This window comes from Sceloporus occidentalis, unplaced genomic scaffold (assembly GCF_023333645.1).
Source record: "Sceloporus occidentalis isolate IW3139 unplaced genomic scaffold, rSceOcc1.0.p SCAF_5, whole genome shotgun sequence".
Lineage (NCBI taxonomy): Eukaryota > Metazoa > Chordata > Lepidosauria > Squamata > Phrynosomatidae > Sceloporus > Sceloporus occidentalis.
Genome location: NW_028316985.1, coordinates 4,337,877 through 4,360,224, shown reverse-complemented (window position 1 = coordinate 4,360,224; position 22,348 = coordinate 4,337,877). Strand labels below are relative to the sequence as shown.

The following is a 22,348-nucleotide window of genomic DNA, read 5'->3' as shown; positions in this document are numbered from 1 at the left end:
GCATGTAGTTGCTGCAGCCACAGTCTAGCAAAGACAGAGATAGCTGCAGGCTGCCCCTTAGGCGCAGTCTGTTCAGTCCCTTAGAGGTCCTTCATTCCTAGGATTGCCATAGGTTGAAGCTGACATGACAGCACATAATAATAACAAAACTCTCCATACAAACAGTACGTACCAGGGTGCACAATTTTATTTGACAACATTCTGGGGCCAAAGGATTAAACCCTTCCTCCACTCATGCCAATATCCCAATCTAGTTTGCTCCCCTGCCATGCTCTGGCCCCCTACAGTAGTCCCTCCACAGTCACTAGGATTAGGGATGAAGGAACTTTATGTAAGAGAATACCTCTCTAGGAATTTCCAGGTCCTCCAGTGCAACTCTATGGTCAAAATCTGCCAGAAGCTGATCCTAGAATCATGCTGGAGGACCTACAAATGCCTAGAGAAGTGTTTTCTCTAGGAACCTCTAGGTTCTCCAGCACAACTCTATGGTCAACGACTAGCAGAATTGCACTGGAGGACCTAGAGATTCCTAAAGAGAACATATTAACCAAAACCGCAAATAATCACAGCCACAAAAGTCAAAGCCCCAAGTGTGGAGGGATAACTGTATTTGTTTTTTAAAACGATAGCCACAAAGAACCAGGAAAAAAATTAAGAAGACTATTATTTCTCATTTGGTCATGAGCACAGCGGTGGGACAAGAGCACTGCAGACTGAAACAATAAAATAGTGTATATGGAATGAAAGAGAGCTTGGATAGTTATGAAAACAAGAGAATTACTCACTGCCATGGAGATGAAGTGAAATCAAACTTGCTACTTGTCTGTAATGCAGTAGTTGAGGAAGAAAAAGAAGAAGAAATCCAGTTCTTCAGTTCAATCCACTAGCATATAAATTGTAGAGAATTTAAATATTAGGTAGCAGAGAACAAGTAAAATGGAACAGCTCATAGTTGCCACAAGGATTTTGTTTTTCCTGCAGGGAAATTCACCCATAACTTTAAAGGATTTTACTTTTTATACCAACTTGGCAATAACTTTGGTTACTGCATGTCCAAATAAATACAATATACAGAGCTAATTGAAATGGAAACATGGAAAGGAGATAGCAGAGTTTTTAGAGGTTGCAGTAGGGTTATAATTACTTGTCCAAAGAGAAGACCGTGGAAAGCTGGAGTGGCTCAGGCTGGGAGGTGTGCCATCTGTGTGTGCAGAGGTTAGGTTTCAAGACCATATTTATACCTTAAAACTAGCGCTAAGCAATTGTCTATCTGGCCATCTAACAAAGGCTGAATGACTAGGAATCAACCAGATTCCAGACTGGTTGATGGTTTAGCAAAAGCAGAGATTAGATCAGGCTATCCCTGAGATGGGAAGATGGAGACACAACAGGGAGTAGGCAGAGAGACTGGCTTACTGCTTGAGTGTGAAGAGATCCTTTGTCTCAGGTTTAAGGGAAGAAAATGCTGATGCTTGAGCAAAGGAAGAAGCACTTTAGAGTTGATGTTTTTGTTTAACTGGCTGTAAGATGCCTAGGGGAACGGATTTAATATTTTCCTGGGAACTTGACCTTTAGTGTTCCTGAAAAGTCACTGATCTCTCAAAAACATGCTATCTCCAGATATGAGATATAAAAACATGAAGACCCCAAAAGGTGGCATGTATCCTGGCCAATGCAGAAAGGACCTAAATTAACAATTAAATACACTTAATTAAGTTTGGAAACATCATTCACCCACACTCCATTCTTCACGAGAAGAATGGACCTCCTTCTCTCCCTGCAGCTGATGCCCAGGGAAGTGGTTTGGGAAAGGAGTAACAATTGTGGCAATAATGTCACAATCATGGCTAACTAACCGTCATGAATATGACACAGTTGTCATTCATATGTGTGGTCAAAAAAATCTCCTGCACCAGGGAGTTCCAGAGTGCAGGTACCACATCTAAGAAGAATCCGTTATGCATTTCCAAGAACTGCACTTCCATTGGCAACCATTCCCTGGAAATCAGTGGGTACAGAGGATCGCTATGGAGCCATGCTGGTTGGGGCATTCTGGGAGCTGTGCTCCAGCATCTAACTTTTGTGAGCTCTGGTTGAAGCAGGCAGTCTTTGAACTAACCCAGTCCCTAACTATTTGGGACTCGTGAATCTGACTGTTCCATGCAAAAAATCAAGTGAGCTAGAAGTCAGGAGACAAACAGGTCCAGCCTCATTTAACCTCTTCACTAATAGTTCTAGTCATTCAACTTTCCAAATCACTCTGTTTGTGCTGCCTCTTCTCTTGTAATATTTACACGGTGAGTCACTGGGGGTCACTTGTACTAAATAGGAAAGCCAGCCCTGTCAAACACAGGGAATTTATCGCATCCGTCACCGCCAGGATCTCCCATCTTAATCAGCCAGTGCCTGATAACCTGCTTTGTTAAACAATTCATCTTTTTTCCCTGGGAGAGTTCTTGAGCGGCATCAACTTCTTTTGCATAATACCTAAGCTTCTCCCCGAGCCAAGATGGGTCGGTTCCTATTTACAGAGCCAAGAAAATGACTTATTCAACCTGACAAAGAGGATGTTGAACCAATCCTCACTCTCCTGAAATGCAAAATTTGGAAATTAGGGTTAGGAAATTAGGGAATTAAGGTTGCCAGATCTCAGGGCCTGACCCAGCGTCTCCAGTTTTCAGGTTGGATTTTCATTAATGATTTTCATAAAATTCAGGTGTGGCAATGCCTCCACAAATTAATAGCAGACATTTAAAGCACTTCAATCTTACCTTTAAGAAACAAGGTATTTAAAGGCCCCCCCTCAACTCCCGCTTGCACTCCCAGAATTTAAACCTGCTGTATTTAAACACACTGGATTCTCCCTGCTTTGAGAAGGAGCAGAAAACCAATTGTTACCCTCTTCTGTGTGACAGCTCTTAAAGTGTTTAGGTATACTGTGCTCCCAGCGTATAAAATAAAGTCTCTTTTTGAATTTTGCAGGGTTCCAAGGGAGTGCCTGGCTTGGGTGGCTTTAAAGGACAGATTGGCCTACCTGGTAAGGTGGGTGTCATTGGCCCACCTGGCCCACAAGGACCACAGGGGGACCCAGGGCCACAGGTAAGGGCTAAGATTTCTCTCTTGCTGAAACAAGTGGTCAGAGGAGGTCTTATTTGTTAATTTGGGCCCATCATCAATTCTTCATTAATGGAAGGTACAAGCTTGTGGAGCCAATGTGGTGTAGTGGTTTGACTGCACATGAAGCCTGAGTAGGCTATATTTCAGAGGAAGGAACTAGCAAAACCACACCTGAGTATTCCTTGCCTAAGAAAACCCTATTAAAGTCATGGGTTCGCCATAAGTCAACAGTTGACTTACCAGGCAGCAGCTGCTCAGCTGCTGTGAAAAACAATGGTCAGTTCCCCTCTTCCTAAGCAACCCAGTGTAGTGTAGCAGTTTGAGCACTGGACTACAACTCTAGAGACCAGGGTTCAAATCCCAGCTCAGCCGTGGAAATCTGCTAGGTGCTTTTGGGCAAGTTATACTCTCTCAGCCTCAGTGAGACTTAGGACCATATCATCAATGTATAATCTCAGTACAGGCATCCCCTGCTTATTCTACAGGTTAGGAACTGGAACACTGTCAAAAAGAAGAAATCAGCACAGTGCAGAACCATTATATGCCCTAGCCAGCATGGCATTGTGGTCTGAGTGTTGGACTATGACTCTGGAAACCAGGGTCCAAATCCCAGCTCAGCCATGAAACCCATTGGCTGACTTTGAGCAAGTCACACTCTCTCAGCCTCAGAGGATGCCAATGGCAAACCCACACTGAAGAAACTTGCCAAGAAAACCCTGTGATAGGTTCGCCTTAGGGTTGCTATAAGTCAGAAACAGCAACAACAGCAATACAAACATTACTGCATAGTTCTTCCGTTCCCTTCCCTTCCACCAGGAGGTGCTATGTTAGTCTCTCCATCCCCCACCCCACCCGCTTTCTACACTTTCCAATAGTACAGACTAACTATTCAACACCTTTGAGGAGACGCATTCTCAGGGCTGTCAACTTTGAGTAGGAGTACCCTCCTCCCTTCCCTGGGCAAGAGAGAGCAGCAAAGGGCCAGAGCATCCATTAGGCAACAAGGCCCCTGCAGGACACCGTATGTCCCCTTCTCACTTGTATGTCCCCGTCTTATGTACACAAGACCCTACCTTGGCTCTTTTAACCCTTTCAAATTGCTGTATAACCGCAACCATCAATTTGACACGTGGTCAAAAGAGCAGATCATGCATCTGGGATATACAAGTTCAGAGTATAATTTAGAACTGGCAAGAGCAGCTCATTGAAAAATGAACTGTGGAAAAGTAGGGGATACCTGTATCTTACTACTGTTTTTCATTTGGCCCTGACAAAACTGTCTCCTGTTACTGATGTCCTCTGTCAAAGAGTGTGCCTTCCTCATTCCTAGTCTTCTGGTTTCTTGACTGCAGTCTCCTTCCAGATCAATGTTTGATCCAAGGAATGGGAACTCTTAACTATTTGGATTTCCTCAGTGGAGTTTAGCACACTGGGGCTAATATCGGCATTAAAGAGAGATTAAAGTGCATTTAAAGCATCCCGCAAATAAAGCAAAAATGGCGAGTAATTGCGCAAATGATTATCACATGCAATTGCGCAAATAAAGTGATATCGGAAGTGCATTGTTGCTGAAATCTTGAAAGTAACAAAATGCACATTAATGCTTCTTTGTGACCACTTTAATGGCGAGTTTTGTGCAACGTTGTGTGAAATCGTTTCACATAATTATGTGATTTTTCCGGGCTATTCACAGGATAAACTCCTGATCTCTTTTGTGTGAAAAACTCCATTGTCTAGGTTGTATTTATGTAGCTCTTCCGTGGCCATTACTTTTGTTTTCTTTATGTTCAGCATTAAGCCTGCCTTGCATTTTCTTCTTTAACCTTCCTTAATAATAGTTGCAAGTCCTCCACATGCCCATTTAACAAAATTAAAAATGCCCCCAGTGCTTCCAACCCCTTTCCTAACGCATTTGGGAGAAGAAGACAAAAAGAATAAATATTTTTGCAATAAAAAGAGTGACCCCTGGGGCTCACAAAAAAAAGGTCCCTTGGGCCCCACTTTGCCCATCCCAATGTAGAGGCATATCAGTCACTGTGTGCCACTTGAAGAATAAATTAAAGAAGAAGAGCAGGAGTGAGTGAACTGAGAGAGAGAGGGGGGGAGAAGGGCTGGTATTCATGCATGCTTAAAGAGGTTAGAATTTTTATATGAATGGCAAGAGCCACCCGCAAGAGCCCTCAAAGAGATCATTAACCATGTCCATTGTGGCCTCGATGAACGAGAGAACATGAAGAGCTTTCTCTGCCTCCTCCGCTTGTGCGTCTCTCTCTCTCCTGCTTTCCCACTTTTCATCCTCTCAGTCGGCACCCTAAATTATGAAGTAGTCCATCAAAGGACAACCAGACTTCTTCAATTTCTTGATCTAGTGGCAGGAAGCAGAGGGACAAAAAAGAAACATCTCTTCTTCCTCTGTAGGATATCAAAGTAACTCTTCCCCGGCAAATGTAAAAACCTTTGAATAGCTCTTGTCATCACAGGTGTAGAGCCAAAGGCAAATGGATGATGGCCTTTATCATATGCATCTGTGGGACCTATCTGAACTTGAGAGCCTCATGGCTGGAATGATGGAGGCCATCGTTCATCTGCATGTCCAATTGTTGTGTGCATTCAGGTTGTTTCTGATATATGGAGACCCTAAGGCAAACCTATCACAGGGTTTTCTTGGCAAGATTTGTTCAGAGGGGATTTGCCATTGCCTTCCTCTGAGGTTGAGAGAGTGTGCCACAAGGTCACCCAGTGGGTTTGCATGACTGAGCAGAGATTCGAACCTTGGTCTCCAGAGTTGTAGACCATGTGCTGCTCACTGCTGGAATAGGATCTTTCAAGGCACAACAACAAGAGTTATTTTAGTTGATCCCTTAATGTTTGCCACAAAAAAGTGTGAACCTTGGGAGTCAGGTGGAACATACCGGGGCTTCATGGGATGTTAGGGTTTCACTTTAGTCAGTCTTTCCTCAACTTGATACCTCTGTACACTCACCAGAATATGAAATCCACATGGTCTTGTCCTATTGCCCATTGTCCCAGACAAGTTACCTGTCACTACATATGGACGCTTCTTTATCTACAGTTTTCAGCAGCAATAGGTAACCAGTGCCCTCCAGGTATCTTACATTGCTTCTCCCCAAATCCAGCTTGTTGGGGGCAATTGGCTTACACACTGCAAACTGCTTAGAGAGTACTAGTTCACTGATAAGCAGTATAGAAATGTACTTGCTATTTTGCCATAGATAAATCCTTGACTATTGGCAAAGCTGAGTGGGGCTAATGGAAGCTTTAGCTCCAGATATCTAGAAGGTGCCTGGCTGCTAACCCCAAGAGCACCATACAGCTCCCACAGCCCCACATCTGCAGCCAGAAGACACAACACTTGCTGCCCTACTTTCTGACACTTGTAGTCAAGTCCTGCTTGTAGAGTGATAGTCCTCAGTTCCAGACCTCCATTTAAGGGACAAAATAACTGGTATTCATGCATGCTTAATGTCTGTGTGTTTGGCATTGAATCCGTCCTCCCTCTAGTGAAGAGCTAAATCAGATGGTTAAATAAATAAATAATAATAATAAATAAAATTTTTATTTATATACCGCCCTTCCAATAGATCAGGGCGGTTCACAACAGATTAAAAACAGTACAACAAACCAATAAAATTCATACACAATTTCATAAAAACAAAGACAGAAAAGCCCCGGGTTAGCCAATCCTATTTGCCAGTGTGGAGGAAGGAGGCCCAGAGGACATTAATCAGGGAATGCAATCCCAAACAGGAAGGTCTTTAAATCCCGTCTAAATTGGGCCAGGGAGGTGACTGAGCGGAGCTCTATGGGCAGCGTGTTCCAAAGGGCCGGGGCGGCGATGGAAAATGTCCTCCTAGTAGTGGAGACAAACCTCGCCCCGGGAACCCTAAGTAGTTGCTGCCCAGATGTTCTGAGGGTGCGGGGCGGAATGTATGGGGAGAGGCGGTCCTTCAGGTATCCTGGGCCCAAGCCATTTAGGGCTTTATAGGTCATCACCAACACCTTATATTGCGCCCGGAAGCGAATGCACCCTTTGATGAGGGGCACATCTCCACTCTCCCCTGCCCAGAGGGATCACTAAGGGAGTGCAGATAACACTGGGTGACATCCTGGGACAGACAGTGGGGTCATTAGGGGGTGCAGTGGTGCGGCCCACACAGAGTGACACCCCAAAAGAGGGGTGACACCTGATCAGGCTGTCCTCCCACTGGTCCTGCTTCATCACAGCAGCAGCAGTCTCCTCGTGAGGATCCATTGCCATCATGGTGAAGTAAAAGGGGTGAGCGCAGCCTTTTTGCAGCCTGGTTCCCCTGCACCAGGTGGCACCAGGGCAGGGGACACTGCTGGAGCCATAACAGCTGGTGGGACTGGCATGACTACTGGGCAAGAAAGAAAGGATGTTGCTTCCCTATCTTACTTGCCCAGCAGCCAGGTCAGACACAGAAAGGGTTCTCCATAGGTCACAGCACAACACCCCTCAGCAGGGGTCTGGCTGGGCAGTGGATAGGCAGACAGCTAGGGTGGCAGGTGAGTGAGGCAGATGCAGGGAAGGGCAGTCTGCCACACACACCCCCAAACCTTTTCCAGGCACCCACACTGGATGCCACTGGTTGCAGTGATGCCCTTGCCCATGCAGAATTTTCTGTAGTTGCAGCACCAAAAAATGCTCTCATCCCTCCCCTTTAAAATAAGGTGCATGCTCTCTGCATGACTTATTTAGCAGGTGCATAGAATCATAGAACAGAAAAGGAGCACAAGGTCCATTTAGTTGAACCCCCAGGCATCAATAGTCCAGCCCCTGCCAAGTAGAATCCCTTTTCTATGAAGCTTCCAAGAACACAATTCTGCCTGTAAAAAAGGTGCACAAGGAATACACGCCTTGTTTTTAAACAGAGATGGAGAAGCCTTTTCAGCTCGTGAGCTAAGTTCAGTTTCAGAGACCAGAAGCAAAAGGGCTGGAACCAAAAGCAAGTTCATGTTTTAGATTGAAGCTCTGACTGCCAGGCACTAAGTCATAAAAGAAGCATTTCAGCCTTTCAGAATGAGAAATAAAATGCACACAACAAACACACAGTTTCATAGGTAAAATAGTGTGGCCATATGGGGAACACCCGGAAGATATTGTAGGAAGCAACCCATGAAAGCAGAAGTAGTGTCAAATTCAGCATGTTCATCTATGCATTATCTTTGCAAGTTGTGCATTGTGCATTCTCAATATTGCATTGTGGTTGTGCATCCTGTACTTTGCAGTTTGGTTGTGCATCATATACATTGCGTTGTGCTTCTGCATTTGTACATTGCAGTTGTACATCCTATACTTTGCATGGCAGCGGTGCATTGTACAGCAACACATAGTCATTGACCTGTGTTGATATTCTGCCTGGGGACTGTGGAGTGATTGCAAAGTTTTTTAGTAGCAACAAGGGTTTCAGGCATGCACAGTCCCTGATGATCAGAGGAAACGCATATAGCCAATGTCAAAACTGCATTTGACTTTTGGTCTGTGCCCAAAGGACACCTCATAGGCTTTAATATTTTTACCTTCAGGGTGAACGAGGCAGAAGAGGAAGGCAACAGCTGTGTCTCCGGGGAGCCCCAGGGACTCCTGGCAACAAAGGGGGAAAGGTGAGTAGCCAGCCTTTTTCTTAATTCAATGATCAGGTAGAACAGCTGAGACATGGGCCAGATCACAGTCCTCTCTGAAACTGAGAATGGAATTAAAGATATCAGAGCAGAAGTAGATCATATTGCATATTGCAGGGCAGCAGCAGACTCACGTCCAAGAATCCATTTCATTCTCCTGGGCTGCATGGACTGCCAAAAATACAGAAAATGAGAAAAGCAATAAATTAGAACTAGCAAGAAGTCTCTTTCTGATGTGGATAAATGGGGAAAGGCGAAATAAATAGTGTACGGGGTGATGCTATCTATCTGAATGGTAAATTTCAATTCACCCTTGGCAAAGATTAGAAAATCGACCAGTTGGGGAGTCTGGAGGATCTGAGGGCCACAGAAACCTCTTGGGAGCCATACTTGGCCCCTGGGCTGCACTTTGTCCACCTGTGGCCTTGTGGTTCAGTCCAGCAAGCAACCCTAACCTGGAATTGTTATCAGGGCAAGAAAGCATCACCTGAGCTGCTCTGGCCTATTGCTGCAAGAAGACAAAGGCTGCATCTTTGTTGTCATTGTGTGCCTTCATGTCATTTCCAGCCTATGGCAGCCCTAAGGTGATCCCATCATGGAGCTTCCTTGGCAAGTTTCTTCAGAGGGGATTTGCCATTGCCATCCTCTGAGGCTGAGAGAGTGTGACTTGCCCAAGGTCACCCAGTGGTTTTCATGGCCCAGCTGGGTTTTGAACCCTAATCTCCCAGTGACCTAGTCTGATGCTCAAACCATCACACCACAGCTGCATCTACACTGCAGGATTAATACAGTTTGACATTGCATTAACTGCCACAGCTCAATGCTATGGAATTTCTGGGATTGGTATTGTTTTGAGATAGTCAGCCTTCTCTGTCAGAGAGCTCTGCTGCCACAGGAAACTGCAAACCCCAGGATTCCATAACACTGAGCCGTGGCATTTAACATGGTGTCAAACTGCATTGCTTTTCAACTGCTGTTTGCCTGGCCCGATTAGAGCTTTGTTGGGGAGGGAGAATGGCACCCCCTTGTCCTGCAAAATATCTTTGTTATTAACCAAGTTGTTTCAACAGGGAGAAGAAGGCCCTGCAGGTCGGAAAGGAGAGAGAGGAGATCCTGGACTTTCTGTAAGTGTGTTCTTCACTGATGGCGGCTGTAAAAAAATAAATAAATGCAGTTTGATAATGCAGTTTGATACTGCTTTAACCCCCATGGGTCAGTGCTGTGGAACCTTGAGATTTGTAGTTTTGAGAGATATTTAGCCTTCTCTGCCAGAGAGCTCTGGTCCCCCAACAAGCTTCAAATCCAGGATTCCATAGAACTGGGCCATGCCAGTTAAAGAGGTGTCAAACTGCATTATTTCTGCTGTGCAGATTCAACCTAGAATAGATGGGATTCCCAGATCTCAGGGCCTGATCAGAGTCTGCAGGCTTGAGGGCTATAGGAGGAATCTCAGGGTGATAGCACTGTCCTGAAAATAAAACTTTTTTAAAAAGTCTATGCTGCTGGCACTTGTTCCTGCTTTGGAGCAAGTGTTATAGACTTTCCAGAGATTTCATCTCCTCTTCTCCTTGCTTTATCTTCATTTTTAGACTTCTGGTTTTTAATTGAATGCTCTGAGCAAATGTCCTTAATGCTTCGTGTTGAACAGCATCACCAAGCCCTGTCCTCAGGTCTCAGATTGTAGCCTTGACATCTTAGGGCCTCGGATGGCAACCTTAAGCTTGACCTGTGGATCTCTCATGGCCTGCAAGTCCCATTTAAATCATCTGCCAAAATGTTACAGAACATAGGCAAATTCCAGTCTTTGGCTCTGTGCTTGATATATTCTCTGTACTTGATATATTCTCTGCTAATTGAACTGGAAGGATAAAGGATAAACTATCTATCAGTATCTAGATGCAAAATGATCCTTGCTATGACACTCAGCAGTTTCTAAAACTTGTCCATGATCCTCACAAGGCCTGGAATCCTGTTTGTCAATCTAATTTGGAGACAATGTCATTGGAACCCATAGGAATATAAAAATTGCCTTAGGATGCATTAAACCCCAAAGGCTTACAGTTTGCCCATTCCATCTTAAAGAGTGCTTTTGTTTCTTTTCCTCTTGAACTCTGTTATTGCTGTTGCCATTGTGTACCTTCATGCCATTCCTGCCTTATGGAGACCCTAAGGCGACCCTATCATGAGGTTTTCTGGGCAAGATTGGTTCAGAGGTTTGCGATTGCCTTCCCCTGAGGCTGAGATAGTGTGGCGTGTCCAAGATTATCCAGTGGGTTTCATGTCAGAGCTGGGAATCGAACCCTGGTCTCCAAAGTCCAACAGTCAAACCACTAGGCCATGCTATGATAGTCCTGTGGAATATATTTCAGGGATATATTTCAGGTTCAGAATCAAAGCCAGAACAGATTCACAGTCAAGGACACCACCAGTCATTCCTGCTTTCCGTTTTTCCAAATTCCATAATTTGGGTTTGGATTGCAGACATACTTCCCAAATTTTTAATGTGTGGGGGGAATTGTTTGTCATATCTCCATATTCAGGGATATTATTTCTACATGTAAAAAAATAATGCAGTTTGACCCCACATTAACTGCCATGGTTCCATCCTACAGAATCCTGGGATCTGTACCTTTGTGAGGCACCAGCACTCTTTGGCAGAGAAGGCTAATGACCTTGTAAAACTACAAATCCTACATATTCATTACACGGTGCTACAGCACTTCAAGTGGTGTCAAGCTGCATTATTTCAGCAGTTTATTTCAGCTACAGTGGCAGAAAAATGAGGAAATTGCCCCGTGGTATAAACTCTGCTTCTCCTCAAATGAAATATTCCTCCAGTCCCCAAATTTCTAGTTTTGCAATGAGTCAGACCTTAAAACCCATTCACCCCTTGAACTCTTCTCTTTGCTTTGCATTCCCTGAGTCACTTTGCTTCCCCCTTTTCCCTGGATGCAAATTTCTAAATACAAAACTGAAATTTTAAGTTACAGTGTTTCCAGAAATTTGGACACTGGATGAAAATTTCACAGAGAAGCAGAATTCCAGTTTGGGGGAGCAATGCCTTCCTTTCCCTTTCCCAGTTGCTACACCCCTGGCATCTTAGGGGCTAAATGGGCATTTTGAATAGGGCAAGGGTTGTTAAGCAGGATGCTGACCTCAAAAGATTGTGGTTTTGGTTGTTTTGTGTGTGCTTTATGGCTACAGGCAGAAGAAGTGAAGGACATCGTTAGGACTGAGATGAAGGACCAAGACGGTAAGCACGTCAAAGCCGGCCCCTGACACTGAGACATGCATGAAGACACACACACACTGCCCAAATCTTTTGTACTGTAAATTAGATCAATTTGAATGCCGGCACAGCCTCGCCTGGCACAGCAAATTTCCCCCCATTAGTTGCAGATGGGGATGCTTCGCCCAGCCTGCTAAGTAGATGAATCCGAACAGTTGCTGGGCACGAGGTCCCCATTGTAACCATGACCTTTGTCGTGTACGGTAGTGTTTTGCCTAGGGAGACTCAATTTGCACATTCCTTTCCTATACTACTGGCAAGCCTCTTCATTTAGTCCCATGCCGATTCCTCTAGCCAGAGTTTCTAATGCTCCAGCATGCTCAAAGAGCCAAACAAGGGTTTGCGAACAGTGCATCATTTGATCAACAGTGCCATAAACCTGAGCTTTAAGAGTTCTCTCTCAGTGCCCTTCCTGTTTGGCCATTCCTCCAATAGATGGACAACATGCACACCTGAGAATCAGGTCAGGGGAATTTCAGCTCTTATCTCTGATCAATTGTTCTTATCTATGATCAGAACACAGGGACAAGCCTCACAGAGCAGAAAGTCCCAGCTTCTGACTCTCCGGTGGGAAATATTTCGGTTCATAGGCCTGGGAAAGATCCACAGCCATGCTGAGAAAGAAGCACCAGTAATCTGGCTTTGGCTGCATCCACACTGCAGAAATAATGTTGTTTGACACTGCTTTAGCTGCCGTGGCTCCATCCTATGGAATCCTGGGATTTGTAGTGTAACAGAGAAGGCTAAATATCTCACAAAACTACAAGGTGAATAGCAAAAGAACTCAATATGTGGATTTAGACGTTAATTGTGTTATGTAACTCTGATGTTGAATGGCATTGGCACTCTGTAGAAACAATGCACTTTAATGCGCTTTCTCTGGAGATGCCAGCCACAGATGCTGGCAAAACGTCAGGAAGAAACTTTTCTGGAACATGGCCACATAGCCCAAAAAACCCACAAAAAACAATACACTTTAATGCCTCTCCCTAAACCACGAATCCTGTGACTCCATAGGATGGAACCATGACAATTAAAGTGGAATCACTTAAGTTGGAAAGAATCAAGGGGTGCACCTACACTGTAGAAATAATGTAGTTTGACCTCCCTTTTACTGTCCTGGCTCCATCGTACAGAATCCTGGGATCTGTAGTTTTGTGAGGCAGCAGCACACTTTGGCAGAGAAGGCTAAAGACCCACCACTTCCTTGGGGGAATTCATGCATGCCACAGGATTTCAGTCCATTATTAACATATATATCTCTTCCTTGTTTCACAGCTTGTGCTGGTGAGTTCGAAACATCACATGTGTGATACCACTGCTTACTGGCCCAAAAGATAAGTCTGGGATTCTAATGTCAAATTCTTTTCCATAGGCATCAGTCTACAAAGTTCTGTTGTTGAGTATCTCTTATCCAGAAATCCAAAATGCTCCAAAATCTGAAACTTTCTGAGCACCAAAATGATGCTTAGAGGCAGTGCTCCTTCATTCACTGGGTGTAAGTAGGCAGCTGGCAGGTTCCTTGGAGGTCTCCTGGCTGTACAGTATAGTACTGTACCATGCAGTGAACCCTTAGTATCTGCTGGGGTTTGGTTCCAGGACCCCCTGGGGACACCAAAATCTGTGGATGCTCAAGTATCATTAAATACAATGGCATATAAAATGGTGCCCCTTATCTAAAATGGCAAAATCAAGGTTTGCCTTTTGGAATATATATATATATAATGGGGCCTCCTTTTCTGTGGACTTGCCATCCATGAATTTAAGCCTCTGCAAATGGTAAGCCCCCATTGTACCCAACGGCAGTATGTGAATGTGGCAACAGCAGAGGCTGAGCATACATTGCACTGTCATTAGGAAGAAAAGGACTTGAGGTCCCACGTTTTTCAGTATCTGCAGGGGTGTCTGGAATGGATCCCTTGTGGATATCAAGGTCCCACTATATATATATTTGAGCCATGTATAGTTGATTTTGTGGATAATGAATATGTAGGGCTGACTCTCCCCCCCCCCCCCCCCCCAGTAAGGCTGGAGAGAGTCATGACTGTAGAGAGATTCTGGGGTCTGTGAAATGATGGGTGGCACGGATTTGCACCAAGCACTATGGTTGGATTCCTGCCATTTCACAGATCCTCGTGTGGCTCTCCAGCCTCGCTAATACAATATATACCATGCTACTTATACAGTCGGCCCTCCGTATCCACAGATTCTGCATCTACTGATTCAACCATTCAGGGCTTGAAAATATGGCAAAAAATTAAAAAAGCAAGAAGCAAATCTTGATTTTGCCATTTTATATTAGGGACATCATTTTACTGCACCACTGTATATAATGAGACTTGATCATCCAGGAATTTTAGTCTCTGGGTCTCTATGAGTGGTTCTGGAACCAAAAACCAGTGGATACCAAGGGGCCCAAAATATTCCAAAATTTTGGGGGAAAGAACCATACACTATCATATACTAAACGTAAAATCCACAGAGAGAGAGAGAGAGACAGAGAGAATAGATGTGTGTATGCACAAAGTCACATGCTGACGTTTGGTTGACCCCATGAATAATAATTATTATTATTATTACTAATAATAATAATAATAATAATAATAATAATATCCTGCCCTTCTCCCAGGACTAGGACTCAGGGCTTACAACATTAAAAACAATACAATTAAAAACATACAAAAATAGTTCATCATATTCTGTAGGTTTTCCTTAGGCAATGAATACTCAGAAATCATTTTCCAGTTCCTTCCTCTGAAATGTAACCAACAGCACCTCGCATTCACTGGTAGTCTCCCATCCAAGTTGTAACCAGGATTAACCCTACTTAGCTTCTAAGATCAGCCAGGATCTGGCACCTTTAAAGTATTACATTCAATTTCCCTCTAAAACTATTTATTAGGGTTGCCATTTCAGGATCATCCCAGGCCCTGAGGGTTCTGGGCCAAAATCTGCGACCTGGAGATGGCACAAGTGTTGTTATTACGCATTATGGAGAGCCAGCATAGCATAGTAGTTTGCACGTTGGACTACAACTCATGAAACCCACTGGGTGATCTTGGGCAAGTCACAAGCTCTCAGCCTCAGAGGAAGGCAATGACAAACATCCTCTGAACAATTCTTACCAAGAAAACCCATCATAGGGTTGCCTTAGGGTTGCCGTAAGTTGGAAACGACTTGAAGGCACACAACACATACATTCAACCACAGCTTGCCATTCAAATATAACATACACACACACACACACACACACACACACACACACACACACCATATGTTGCTGTTTGGAAGTTAAGACAGAAATTTTAGCCAAAGGGACTTATCCCCGATCAAGGTGAAATGAGAGGATTAATCCTTCATCCTTACCTAGGAAACCAAAGTCCCTGTAACCAAAAAAAAAAAAAAAAACCCAAAGATATAACTAAACACAACCACCAAAGGGTTCTAGTAAAAACTAAAAAAGAATAACAACACCCTGGAGCAGAAAAACAATGTAATGTCTAAAAGGGTAAAATTACCCCACTGGAAGATTTAAAATATTTTTACAGGCCACTGAGGAAGACGTGGGTCGAAATGCATCTGGCCTTTCGTTTCATAAATTATTTTGCATATATTGCCAAGTATTTTGGATATTTTATTCACCCTTAGCATTTTAAATCTTCCAGTGGGGTAATTTTACCCTTTTAGATATTACATTGTTTTTCTGCTCCAGGGTGTTGTTATTCTTTTTTAGTTTTTACCAGAACCCTTTGGTGGTTGTGTTTACTTACCTAGGAAGACAGGAATAATATTCTCGCTCTCTCTCTCTCTCATTTTCCTTTCATACAGACAAAAACTTTCGCCCGGCAAATGGATTGGCAGACCTAGGTGCAGATTATCTAGCGGATGTTGAGCCGAGGGAGAAAAGGACTCTGCTACCCAAAGCTTTGACAGAACAAGAGTTTTTCAGGGATGTGCACAACAAGACCAAAGCTGATTTGCATCTGACAGAATCTGTCCCACCTTTGGCAGGTAATCTTTTGTTCCCTTTCAGTAAATGAGGGTGACTCTCTACTGCTGCTGCCACCTGAAGTGGGGGGGAAATACGGATGGCTTTTCCAGTCATGGCACCCTGTCTTGGAAACCCTGTGGCCTGGGAGACCTTTCCAAAGCCTTGCTTGGTGGTTCTTTAGATGCTAGTGAAGACTGTCCCTTTGAGAGGCTTTGGACAGAAAGTTGTCTCATCCCCTTGTTGATACTGGGCCCATTCAGACTACCTTTTACCCCGGATCAGAAATCAACCCTTTCACGTGAAGTTTATATTGGGCCCGATTCTGTCACAATCCATTTCGAGGCATGCACAAGGAAATGCCCTTTAGCCCGAGTCATCCATTTGGGGCAAAATCCATCTTTTCTGAAAAACCCAAGTTCCACGAAATATGAACTTGCCCCCAATCATGATCGGGTCAAGTTCAGGGGAGGGATTAAGGTCAGAGGGCGGGCTGAGGGCAGAGCATTCCCTCGCCTCATTGGAGAAGGAGGAGGAGGGAGGAGCCTGGATGCAAAAAGGGGAATCTGACAGGAGCCTAAAGGGGAAATCAGGGTGACTGATGGGGGCTGCAAAGGGCTGTCAGAGGGAGAGGGGGATTGGAGAAAGTGACAGAGGAGGATGAGGATGAAGGAACCACAGGAAGACAGGAGCCATGGAGGGCATTCTATAACGGAGCAGGAGGAGGAGGATGAAGGAGCCAGGGCAGCTCAGAGGGAGGGAAGGGTCGGAAGGAAGGAGGAGGAGGAGGAGGAGGATTGCCAAGGGAAATTGGGCTGTGGGGCCAAGCCAGAGGAGGGATGTAGGGAAATCTTTTGATTTTTGACCATCTATGTGCATGATTTTTTGGGTGACATAGAATGTGTGTCTGCTTGCTTGTGCTACTTTCATTTCCTCTTGTTCCTGGAACTTAAGAGCCATTATTATTATTATTATTATTATTATTATTATTATTAGTGTTATATGCGGATGCTACAATCAGAATGCCTGTGCTGCATTTCCCTTTTATTCCCAATTGATTCCATGGGTCTACTTTAGTTGGAACTGACAGGTCACTCTCTCTCAGCCTCAGTAGAAGGCAATGGCAAACCTCCTCTGAAGAGAATGTAAGCAGGAGGAAAAGGGTCAGTTCGGGTCAGGTCAGAGGCAGGGCACAAACGGAGCTCGCACCAGGCACCTTCCCCCCCTGTTTTATGTTTTAAAATTATTTTTGGCAAAAAATGTGCATGTTTTTTGCTTGAGGTAGATATATAGATAGATAGAACGTGGCTAGCTGCTGCTGGTTCACGTTCCCTTTCATTTCCCCGCTTCCAGCAAAGGGGAAATGTTGCAAAGAGTACTTTGCAAAAAAACTTTTTTTCCTTTGCGAATGAATGCTACAATTCAAATGTTACAATGTTTCTCTTTCTAATTTGGCAAATTGGCAAATTGATACATGCTTTTGCTACTGTCTCTAAGGAATTCAGGGGTAGCCTAAAGAATGCATGGCATGGCATCCTTTTCTGGCATTCCGAGGTGAGGAATTTATTATTATTATTATTATTATTATTATCATCATCACATGTGTATGAGACATTCTGGGGTGGCAAGGAGGGGGGATACAGGATGCAGAGATGGCATTAGCTTGCATTTTGGGGTTGAAAATGGGGCCAGGGGTAGATCATAACCTGCACTGACCCAAATGCCCACAACACACACACACACACACACAAGGTTTTTAAATTTGACAAGTGGTGCCTGGTCCTTTAAAAAAAAGGAGGGGGGAAGCACACTGCCAATGTCCCAATGAGTGCTGGAAACGTCACCTATGACGATCGCTTGATTGACAGCAGGCGCCTTCATGTTAAACCCGATTTCCCCAAGAGGGCATTCGGGTTAAAATGTCCCTGATTTGTAGTGGGCACTTGCTTACGGAGAGATTTGACTAAGGTCCTTTAGGCCTCCTTCCGCCGCACTGGCAACGGGATTGGCTAACCTGGGGCCTTTTGTTTTTATGTTTTATGTAATCGTTGTATGATTTTAATGTTTATTGTTTATTGTATTTTTAACTGCTGTAAACCGCCCTGATCTGATGGAAGGGCGGTATATAAATAAAAATTTTATTTATTATTATTATTTATTTGGGAGGGGGCCTCCCTGAATCTGCCCACTTCCTTCCAGGGCAAATCTGCCAGTGGGAATGGGGCCACTGGATGTCTTTCACAAAGGGATCTTGTAGCACCTAATTGTGCAAAAGAAGTTGTAGCATAAGCTTTCATAGACTAGAGTCAACTTCCTCAGGTGCTGGTGTCTTTTGTTTTTTCTTTGGGCCCATTCACATTACAAAAAAAATCGGTTCTGAAACCGATTCAATCACGTGAAGTTCCTACTCACCCCGAATCTCACACAAGCGAATCCGGGGCTTGCACACCCGTTCCGTGTTAAATGGCCCCTAGCGCGGTGTTTTTGAAATCGGCGCAAATACCGTTTCTTTTGGAAAACCCCGGGTCCTGGGAATGAGAACTTGGCCTCGATCACGATCGAGGCAAATTGAGGGAGGGATTTAGGTCAGAGGGTGGGCAAAGGGCAAGGCATTTCCTCCCCTCATCGGAGGGGAGGGGGAGGAGGAAAGAGCCCTGGGAAGAAGGGAGCAAGGGAAGGCATTCTTTAGGAGCCTCTTTTCCCTGCATCCCCTGCCCAAAGCCCTCTGTCGCTGGGCGTTCCTTCCCTTGCAGGAGGAAAAAATTCAGGTCACGAACGGAGCTCATGTCAGGCAAACACCCCCCCCCCTTTTCAAATTCAAACAATTTTTTTTTAGCAAATATGCGCATTGAATACATTATGTTTGTATTCCAGAGGCAGATGGAGCTGGGCTTGCACTTTATATCCTTGGATCTCCTTGCCTTCTGCAGAGGGGGAAGCTACAAATGTTGCAAACAATCAATGTTACATTTTTAACAATTTTTTTGGAGCAAATATGCGCATGGTTTGTCTTCTTGAGCAGATACAGCAAGGGAAGCAAAGGGAAAGCTAATGTTGCTTTTAAAAGCATAAAAAAAATGCATGGCAATCCCATCCTTTGCCTGGGACAGGGGCAGATCTGACCCCAAAGCCCACAGGTTTATAAAAAGAGAGAGAGAGAGAGAGGCATCTCTCTCCCTGCTTTAGCCTCTGAAACCCCTGTGCCTGGCTCTTTAAAAAGGGAGGACACTTTCCCCGATGCCCTGCAAATGTCACCATGACGATAGCTTGATTGGCAGCAGCCACCTCGCCAGCAGACACAGAATGCATTCGATTTCTAATTTGCAGGTCAAAATGCATTCAATTTCTAATTTGTTGTGGGCACTTGCTAACGGAGCGATTCGGGGGAGGGGCATCCGGATCAGCCCAGTTCCTTCCAGGTCTTTTAGACCAGTATGAATGGGGCCTTTGTAAGTTGCACAGTTGCGTTCTTGTTGTTTTCTGGAATTTGAGCTAATCCTTTTCACTGTGGTGGTGTTGAAATATGCTTTATAGCAGAGCACATTTGCAACAAAGAGAGCCAGCGTGGCATAACAGTTTGACAACTGAGACTATGCTTCTGGAGAGCAGGGTTCGATTCTCAGCTCGGCCACAAAACTCACTGGGTTCTGAGGATGCCAGCCACAGATGCTGGTGAAATGTCCGGAAGAAACTCTTCTAGAACATGGCCACATAGCTCAAAAAACCCACAAAAAACTGTGGATGCTGGCCATGAAAGCCTTGAACTTCCCACTGGGCAACCTTGGGCAAGTCATATGCTCTCAACCTCAAGGGAAGGTAACAGCAAACCTCCTCTGAACAAATCTTGTCAAGAAAACCCCATGATAGCCTTAGGGTCACCATAAGTCAGGAACAGCTTGAAGGCACACAACAACAACAACAACAACAACAACAACAACAACAACGTCCCTAATCTAGATTCCAACCTTTGTTGTTGTGTGCCTTCAAGTCATTTCTGACTTACGGCGACCCCTAAGACTATTGTGAGAGTTTCTTGGCAAGATTTGTTCGGAGCGGGTTTGCCATTGCCATCCTCTAAGTGTGACTTTTCCAAGGTCACCCAGTGGGCATCATGGCCAAGCCAAGATTTGAACCCTGGTCTCCAGACTCATGGTTCAGCACCAAAACCACTACGTCATGCTAGCTCCAGATTCCAACCTAGCCCCATGATACTGGCTTTTGAGATTTCTGCTGGTTATCAGAAAAGAAAAGAATTAGCGCATGCACAGGAACCCTGGAATGATTTAATATAATTAGATTTAGCGGGGGAAGAGTCAGGCAGCTCACGAAGCAGTAGGAAAAATATTAAGGTTACTCCTCCTCCTTCCTGCTTCCAATGGTCCATGTCCCTCTCCTTTCCCCAACCTCTTCATGTGATCCTTTTTAACTTTGTAATCTGAAGCATCCTTCACCCTGACTTACATAGCACCCTGGTTTCACAGAAACCAAGTCAATCACTGCTGGTGCTTTCCCTGGGTGAAGTGAAACCGTTGTCTTTGCAGCTTTCAGAAGAAAGTGGGGCAACCAAACCCCTGGAAGGCACACTAGCATTGTAGAACTGGGATGACATGGAGGGACATTTAATAATAATAATAATAATAATAATAATAATAATAATAATAATAATAATAATATTTTATTTATGTTTCCCCGCCTCTCCCAATGGATCAATTTTCCTTTTCTACTGGGGTTTGGGTGGCATATGTCCAGGCACAGGCTTCCATAAGCTCATGTATATTGTAACAATAGTCATAGTTTAGGAATGTTGGCTGGAATATTATGCTGCTGGAACACTGGTTTGTGCCAACAGTTGCCCTTTTTACATGCTTGTGTAAAGAGGTATATAGTACCTCTTTATGCAAGATGTTCTGCAGAGCAGGCCAGCCAAAGGGCCAATCCTGCATGTGTTAACAGCTTTGTTCCTCCCCTCAACACACACACACACACACACATACCCTGAACAGTAACCAGAATGGAGAAGGCCCCTCAGAATATTGCTGTTGTGTAAGTATACCAGCATGGAGCAAGATTCCAACTCTTACTTGAACTAGGAGCTGTCAAACCCAACACAATGACTTTCCATCTCTGAAAGAAGTTGGTGGCATGAGCTTTCATAGACTTAAGTCTGCTTCCTCAATGCACCTCATGCTCCCAAGTTCTTTCTTTCAGTTAGTCTCAAAGGTGCTACAAGATCTCTCTATCATCCCAATGTTAATGTTGCTTTGAAAAGTTCCAACTAGACAGAGGAAAAAAAGTGTGGCTGAGGTATAAGGAAGGAGCTTCATTGTCAGAGGCTTTGTTATCTGCAGTATTCCTCTCCTCTCGAGTGGCAGCAGGGCTTATAAATAGCTCTCACTCGGCAAGGAGCACGAATTGCAAGTCAAAGTGGATTCTGCCTTCAAGGGATGCTCAGGAGGGAGATAGCCCTGCCCATGTCCTCCTGTATCCCCTCCAACATTCATTTCCGTCCTCCTGCCAACACCATGGCCAACTCTTCCTCTCTTCTTCCACATCTTTCTCTCTCCCTCTCTCTCTCTCTCTGACTAATACCCGACCTTTTCCCTAAAGTTGTTGAAAGCCATTAAGATTTCTTTTTATTGCCACCGATCCTTCCGCCACCCGGCGATTGTTTCCGTGACATTTTTATCAGGAGCTTCTTGCTCCTGGAAAAAAAAAGAGGGAGAAAAAATCATGTGAGCCCTGTAAACGATCAATATTTAAATCGCAGGTAATTTATTTGCGTGCCCTCATTAGCCGCCGGTTTCCATGTGCTCTGGCAGCGTCGCCTCCGAGGGATCAGCAGATAATGGGTCTGCCTCACTACAAGCGACGCCAAGCCCCGAAGCCCATTACAAAGTGGAACCGCAGAATTAAGTGGCATTTAGGAGAGTCACTTGCTCTGCGGCCTCAAGATCGGAGCTGGTGCAGAGATGCTTTTTACACCAGCTCAACCAGTCCTAAAGGATGGTGGGGGTCCAGTAGTGATTTTGCCTACTTGTAGGTACAGTCAGCCCTCCGTATCCACGGAGTCTTCATCCATAGATTCAACCATCCATAGCTGGAAAATAATTCTGAAAAAAATCAGTTCCAAAAACCCAGCCTTGTTTTTCCCATTTTTATATAAAGGATATCATTACACCACTGTTTTTAATGGGACTTGAGCACCCACGGATTTTGATATCCACAAGTGGAACCAAACTCCAGCAGAAACCAATGGGACTTGTAGGGAGGAGAGCAAATTCATTTTCCGCTCC

The 22,348-nt window shown here is 44.5% G+C and overlaps 1 protein-coding gene across 1 annotated transcript in view; it reads left to right on the top strand.

Annotated features, from left to right (window-relative positions):
• Positions 1-22,348, top strand: part of LOC149311602 (uncharacterized) — a 56,136-nt gene that overhangs the window by 27,296 nt on the left and 6,492 nt on the right. Inside the window, exons 14-18 of the mRNA XM_089526592.1 lie at positions 2,983-3,099; positions 8,683-8,760; positions 9,849-9,902; positions 11,983-12,031; positions 15,896-16,078. Of these exons, the coding sequence (XP_089382718.1) occupies positions 2,983-3,099; positions 8,683-8,760; positions 9,849-9,902; positions 11,983-12,031; positions 15,896-16,078 (481 nt within the window). The remainder of the gene's footprint in view (positions 1-2,982; positions 3,100-8,682; positions 8,761-9,848; positions 9,903-11,982; positions 12,032-15,895; positions 16,079-22,348) is intronic.